The 7,500-nt window shown below is 41.3% G+C and overlaps 1 protein-coding gene across 1 annotated transcript in view; it reads left to right on the top strand.

Moving 5' to 3' along the window:
• Positions 1-7,500, top strand: part of LOC117444292 (protein FAM135B-like) — a gene marked incomplete at its 3' end in the record, with an annotated part of 50,596 nt that overhangs the window by 28,749 nt on the left and 14,347 nt on the right. Inside the window, exon 4 of the mRNA XM_034079955.1 lies at positions 7,498-7,500. This exon is cut by the window's right edge and continues 137 nt beyond it. Within this exon, the coding sequence (XP_033935846.1) occupies positions 7,498-7,500 (3 nt within the window). The remainder of the gene's footprint in view (positions 1-7,497) is intronic.

The raw sequence follows: 7,500 nt of genomic DNA, 5'->3' as shown, positions 1-7,500 counted from the left end.
ACACACACACACACACACACACACACACACACAGATGTAGAGGCTGTATATTCCCAGACGTACAGACTAAAGCTTAAAAGCATGTCAGGTTTTAATGTGCGGGATGTGATAACTGCTTAACTGTAAGAACGTCAGTTTAATTAAAACCTTAAACCTGGTTGGGTCTGATGTATTTCCTTTGGGCGAACTCACTGTATACACGTACGTGTTTCTGGTCAAATGTGTATCCAATATGGAGAAAAAAAGCGTGGAAATAATAATAAACATTACAAATATTTTCTTCAGGTTGGAACATTTTCGATGTCAGGGAGATTAGATCGACGGACATTCAAAGAATAGCATTTCTTCCAGGAAAAGATAAGGAGTAATAAACTACGCCTGAGAAAATGCTCGATCATCAGGATGGCGGTATGTAGAGGAAGTCATCCATCATTTGGACTTTCTATTGTCATTTTTGACATCAGTTAGTCACATTTTTGTATAATTGTCTTATAAATTTGAAGTTCCAACAAGCCGTTTTCTGCCTATATCATGTATCAGGATGCTTTGAGAGTTTTCCCAGAAAAACAACAAATATATATTTTTGGAAAAACTATTCCAGGAGGGAAACAATGAGACGAGTTAATACAAAATAAAAATAAACACAACAAAGCATTTCCTTCCTGAATTAGGTTACCAAAGTTTATAGAGTTGTTTTGTTTGTCCTCCCTCCCAAATGTAAAGCGTCTTTGGGTTCAAGAAAAGCGCAATAGAGATATCATTTATTATTATTACTAAATGACTCTTTTCTACAATTACCATCATCCCATTGCAAGGCTTTATAATCCAAACATAGGAAAACACATTCAATGAAATACAACGCGAACATTTAATCTAAAAAATAAGAATGAAATCCGTCCTGTCGCAACTATACCTCACATTTTAGTTATACAACAGTAGACCTTAGTCTTGCATTACATCGTTCAGGTGCGTTGTTCTCCTTGTGTGCAAACATAATTGGTATCAATGTCAAAGCTGTGATCCCAGCAGAACAGCTTTCTTATCTAAAGCTCTTATCGCTTCTGCTCCCTCGGTACATAATCAATCCCGTAAAGCAAACTGCCATTTAAAGGAAGAACAGGAATGTGAAAGCAGCAGCACTTAATTGATTCAGTCACTTCAGCCGAACTGAAGCGCCACCCAGCACAGAGAGGGCAAGTAGGGTCCTTTGGGGAAGATAGCCAGTCCTTCACAGGTCAATCACTTTAATTCCTGCTCAGTTTACATCCCTAATCTACCTATCTCATATATCTGGAGACCGTGAGTAAGAACCCAAACAAAGACAACAGGACATCTGATAAGAGAGGAGAGGCAGAGGTTTCATAGTGTAGTGGTTATCACGTCGACAGAAGGTCCTGCGTTCAATCCTCAGTGGAACCATCCTTTGAGTCGTAGAGATGGAAGATGATCAGATGAAGCTGTGGGCCGAGAACTGATGGAAATAATAACAGTATTCGTGCAAATCTAAGCTAACCGTATCAGTATGTAGTGTATCTACTTTAAAGAGTCCTCTCCTGCTGATGTTCAGGTGTATATCAGTTTGTAGTGTCTCTACTTTAAAGAGTTGTCTCCTGCTGATGTTCAGGTGTATATCAGTATGTAGTGTCTCTACTTTAAAGAGTCCTCTCCTCCTGCTGATGTTCAGGTGTATATCAGTATGTAGTGTCTCCACTTTAAAGAGTCCTCTCCTGCTGATGTTCAGGTGTATATCAGTATGTAGTGTCTCTACTTTAAAGAGTCCTCTCCTGCTGATGTTCAGGTGTATATCAGTATGTAGTGTCTCTACTTTAAAGAGTCCTCTCCTGCTGATGTTCAGGTGTATATCAGTATGTAGTGTCTCTACTTTAAAGAGTCCTCTCCTGCTGATGTTCAGGTGTATATCAGTATGTAGTGTCTCTACTTTAAAGAGTTGTCTCCTGCTGATGTTCAGGTGTATATCAGTATGTAGTGTCTCTACTTTAAAGAGTCCTCTCCTCCTGCTGATGTTCAGGTGTATATCAGTATGTAGTGTCTCCACTTTAAAGAGTCCTCTCCTGCTGATGTTCAGGTGTATATCAGTATGTAGTGTCTCTACTTTAAAGAGTCCTCTCCTGCTGATGTTCAGGTGTATATCAGTATGTAGTGTCTCTACTTTAAAGAGTCCTCTCCTGCTGATGTTCAGGTGTATATCAGTATGTAGTGTCTCTACTTTAAAGAGTCCTCTCCTGCTGATGTTCAGGTGTATATCAGTATGTAGTGTCTCTACTTTAAAGAGTCCTCTCCTGCTGATGTTCAGGTGTATATCAGTATGTAGTGTCTCTACTTTAAAGAGTCCTCTCCTGCTGATGCTCAGGTGTATATCAGTATGTAGTGTCTCTACTTTAAAGAGTCCTCTCCTGCTGATGTTCAGGTGTATATCAGTATGTAGTGTCTCTACTTTAAAGAGTCCTCTCCTGCTGATGTTCAGGTGTATATGTAGTGTCTCTACTTTAAAGAGTTGTCTCCTGCTGATGTTCAGGTGTATATCAGTATGTAGTGTCTCTACTTTAAAGAGTCCTCTCCTGCTGATGTTCAGGTGTATATCAGTATGTAGTGTCTCTACTTTAAAGAGTCCTCTCCTCCTGCTGATGTTCAGGTGTATATCAGTATGTAGTGTCTCTACTTTAAAGAGTCCTCTCCTGCTGATGTTCAGGTGTATATCAGTATGTAGTGTCTCTACTTTAAATAGTCCTCTCCTGCTGATGTTCAGGTGTATATCAGTATGTAGTGTCTCTACTTTAAAGAGTCCTCTCCTGCTGATGTTCAGGTGTATATCAGTATGTAGTTTCTCTACTTTAAAGAGTCCTCTCCTGCTGATGTTCAGGTGTATATCAGTATGTAGTGTCTCTACTTTAAAGAGTCCTCTCCTGCTGATGCTCAGGTGTATATCAGTATGTAGTGTCTCTACTTTAAAGAGTCCTCTCCTGCTGATGTTCAGGTGTATATCAGTATGTAGAGTCTCTACTTTAAAGAGTCCTCTCCTGCTGATGTTCAGGTGTATATCAGTATGTAGTGTCTCTACTTTAAAGAGTCCTCTCCTGCTGATGTTCAGGTGTATATCAGTATGTAGTGTCTCTACTTTAAAGAGTCCTCTCCTCCTGCTGATGTTCAGGTGTATATCAGTATGTAGTGTCTCTACTTTAAAGAGTCCTCTCCTGCTGATGTTCAGGTGTATATCAGTATGTAGTGTCTCCACTTTAAAGAGTCCTCTCCTGCTGATGTTCAGGTGTATATCAGTATGTAGTGTCTCTACTTTAAAGAGTCCTCTACTGCTGATGTTCAGGTGTATATCAGTATGTAGTGTCTTTACTTTAAAGAGTCCTCTCCTGCTGATGTTCAGGTGTATATCAGTATTTAGTGTCTCTACTTTAAAGAGTCCTCTCCTGCTGATGTTCAGGTGTATATCAGTATGTAGTGTCTCTACTTTAAAGAGTCCTCTCCTGCTGATGTTCAGGTGTATATCAGTATATTTAGTGTCTCTACTGGATGTCATTATGTTCAGGAAGTAAACAAAGGAGTCCAATGGAGGCATTTCAGGCAGGGGGGGAACGTTTATGCAAAAAAAACGTATAACACAATATCCCCAATCCCTCCTGGAAGCATGTGTAATGTATATGTAAGTGAGACGCTAAAATAAAAGCTAAACAACACGTAATGTAATAATCTAAAGGAATACAAATAGTCAGATTCGTCCCATTTTGAGGGGAACAGCACTAACACAGACACAATACAGACCCTGAGGGATTACACTGCCTCTGTCACACATGCGACAAGTCTTTGACATCAGTCACGCTCCCAAACATCCTCCCGACACCCAGGGAAGCTTGATGCTGCGAGGAGTGACAGCATTATCAGGGCGAGGCCTGTGGAGAGAGGGAGAGTAAGAACGTCTCTGGAAAGAGCACACACTCAGCAGGGGGTCTCAGAGACCTCTCACTGATCACAGCGGGGGCCGGGGGGCAATGTGTCAGTAGCAATGAACAAACAGACACTATGTCGGAAACTATAGTTCTGGGACATGGCCGTTGTTAAACATTTAAAACATGTATCCGATTCCCCCTTGCTTCTATAGCCTATATGCTAAGCTAAGCAAAGGCCACGTTTACACGGAGACGGAAACGAAACTTAGTCGATATCAAAAATGTGTTCCGTCCACACGGAATCGGCTCAAGAAACGTATCCGTCCACACGAGACCGTACGACCCGCTGGAGGCGTTGGAGTACATACGCCTGGCCTGTAAGTGGCGCTGTACTTCCGCCACAAAATACACCAAAAGCAGCGAAGAAGACCCTCGAGCATGGTTGCCATGGTTGCCCTTCTGTCTATTCTCCGTGGTGGCTTTTGCAACATGTAGTTCATGTAGTTCTCCATGTCCACGTGTTGCTGATGGTTGTGGTAGAGGAGCTGTAGATTTTGCACTAACATCTGTAGCATGGTCACTAGCGTCTGGGGCACGAACGCAACCCTGTGGTCCTCCATTGTTGTTGTTGTTGTTGTTGTTGGTAAAACACATCAGCAATGAAGTGGGTGACGTGGGGGTGAGCAGCAGAGGTGGGGAGAGGTAGCGCTATGGCGTCATCAGAAAATGATCGTATAGGGCGTACACACGGAGCAGTTTGGCCCCCCAGAGCGTTTCGTCCGCAGATCTACTCACCTTGGGAGCCGGTATCGCTTGAGGGCTCCATTTCCGCGGTTCCGTTACGGCCTCGTGTGAACGAACCGTCCATACGATAGAGAACTGGCCGTGTAAACGTGGCCTAAGTTAACTGTAGCTCTCTTCACGACACAGACACAGGTCGGGCGTTTATTTATTGGAGTTTTCATCCTGTAGCCTCCCCTCTTCCGGTACGCCGTGAGAACTCGTTGGCCGCTTGTCGTGAAAGGAGATTAATCTAGTTCCTTTTCTGTATAACTTTGTCACATTAAACTTTGTCACAGACTTCAGCAGAGCTTCAAACAAAGACGTCAACCCACGTTGAGTTGTACAGTGTAACAACAAAACACGCAGTACCAGCACATGAACAAACATTAGTTCCTAGGCACAAGAAACAAGAAACACATCGGATTAACATGTCAAACAAACTGTTTTCAATCATGCCATATTTAACGATTATAAAATAACATGAAATAAAGTATTTATTTATCTAATTTAACTATGAAATTAATTGCGGTATTCCTTTTAATTAAGGCAACTTCGTTACGCAATTTACATTAACCCTACTGTAGCTGCTTCTTCATATTTGTTCAAGGTTTCTTCGACTTTGAAATGCAGGTTTGACCATTCATAGATATATGTACACTGCTAACAATGGGGAGTAAGGTTTACTTACTGATTGCACTCAGATAACTTAAGTAAATTTAACAACGTATATTTCAAGTAGCATCTACTTACAGTTAAGAAGTGTTTGTTACTAAAGGCACTCAAGTAAACGTTGCTGTCAAATGTCAGTTGTTGTAAGTACATTTGACTTACTATTGCATAGTAGATTTGACTTAAGATTACATTTGCATCTTATTACTGTGCAAATCTTAAGTAAAATATGTTTGGCTTTTCAGGTTGTTTTTACTTGCTATTCTTACCTTTCATTTAATAATTATGTAGGTAATATTTAAATATAATTATAACGTATCATCAAATGCAATTCTTATACAATACAACTGTTTTACAATAAGGCTACTACAAAACATGAAACAGAATAGATGAGAAAGATCATTCTGTATAATGGTGCTGTGGTGTCTGATCTACTCACGGTACGTCCACACAGCAGCTTCAGACGAATCTTCCACCGCTTCCAACGCTTCTCTGCCCGTTGACTTTGAACGGGGATGACGTCACTTTGCCTCGCTTTTCGCCGAACTGCATTGTGGGGGAGCGAAGCGAAGATTTCCAGGATGTTCAGGATTTCCATGATTCAAAAGTTGAGCAATGTTCAACATTTGAAGCTGAGCTGGAAGCGTCAGCCAATCAAACACGTTTATGCAAATCTGACGGTAGAAGCGCTAGCCAATCAAACCGCGTGTAAGCAGGGAGAACCAGACCGCAGTTCATTTCCTCATATTCCAAACGAGAAGTTACGGTAGCAAATCACCCGGTTCTTTACGAGCAGAACTATTAACGGGATACAAACCGGAGGAACCAGCATGGAGGGAGGTGGCAGAGACAGGGGGTGAAACTGGTAGGTTTTCGCCTGTTTGGGGAGTTTATATATATATATATTGCTCGCATAAAATCCCCGGGGTTTTTTGCTTTGTATGTCGGGGGCGGGACATTCATGTGATTGGTTGTTGGTCGCGTTGCTCGCAAAAAATCCCCATGCTGTCAGACACGCCCAGCTCCAAGATTTTCAAGATTTTTGAAAAGCTGCCGTGTGGACGTACCGTAATGATCAGGAAGGCTTTCACTCATGCAGGACGGATCATTCGGTCTGGAACAAGTGAAAAAATACACATTATTGGGTACCACTTTACAATAAGACTATTTACAACCTTATTATAAACGCTTTATGAATCTTTTATCAGGGTCGTCTTATTGTAATGTAGTACCCATTATTGTTTGTTATTTCTTCTCTGGTTCCTGTTTAAACTGCCTTTTTACAAACTATCCAAGAGGCTTTACACTGCAGTGAAACAGACTGCCAGGTCGCCCATTGATTGGACAGTGTCCTCCTGCATTATCAGGAACAAAACGACTTGCGATGAGTCACAAGCTTCTGCAGCAAACTTCTCAGGTGTTTATTTCTCTTTCTTCAAAGATATTTTGTAATGAAGGCGGTTGACTGGAAACAGGATGTTAACTGTTCATCTTCATTATGGAAAAACCCACGCTTAGTCGTTTTTAGGTTTTGAAATCATGCTCAAAACTCAGACTGTTAATATTAAATGCTATAGTTGGTTTCTCCTCACAAACGAACCCCATGAGAATCCGCTTAAAATCTTATCAACACCCCCCCTCCCCCTTTTCAGGTGGTCCTGATCCAGTTGTTGGGTCCGCTCTAATGTTGATTGACAGATTTCACACTGGCCAAAATAAACTATACTAATTGGGAAACGCTTTGTACCTGTGGAATTAAAAAACTTGGGCGGTTAAAATGAATTGAGATTTACAGCAAATCCAGCTAATTCTGTAATACTAATAAACATGTGCTGACATCTTAGCAGCTGTTCCAATATCTGAGCACTCGGATCCCTCACCAATCCCAGTAAACATTCGCAAATGTCAGGTCAAACAATTGTAAAACCCCTTTGTGCCTTTTTGAATCTTGGTACCAGCTCACAACTCAAATACTGTAAATACCAAGGGATGCCAAACGAGAGTCTAGTTGGAAACGGGGTTTTGCAATGTGTAATATTTGCAGGGTAAAAGCTGCCGCAGTGCATCATTGATACTGTATCTGTTTGTGTTGATGGTTGATAGCATGTTGTCGTGGTTTCTCCATCAGGAG

The sequence above is a fragment of the Pseudochaenichthys georgianus genome, unplaced genomic scaffold, assembly GCF_902827115.2.
Source record: "Pseudochaenichthys georgianus unplaced genomic scaffold, fPseGeo1.2 scaffold_787_arrow_ctg1, whole genome shotgun sequence".
In the NCBI taxonomy this organism is placed as follows: domain Eukaryota; kingdom Metazoa; phylum Chordata; class Actinopteri; order Perciformes; family Channichthyidae; genus Pseudochaenichthys; species Pseudochaenichthys georgianus.
The sequence above is the reverse complement of the archived record's forward strand: the minus strand, read 5'-3'. Positions and strand labels throughout refer to the sequence as shown.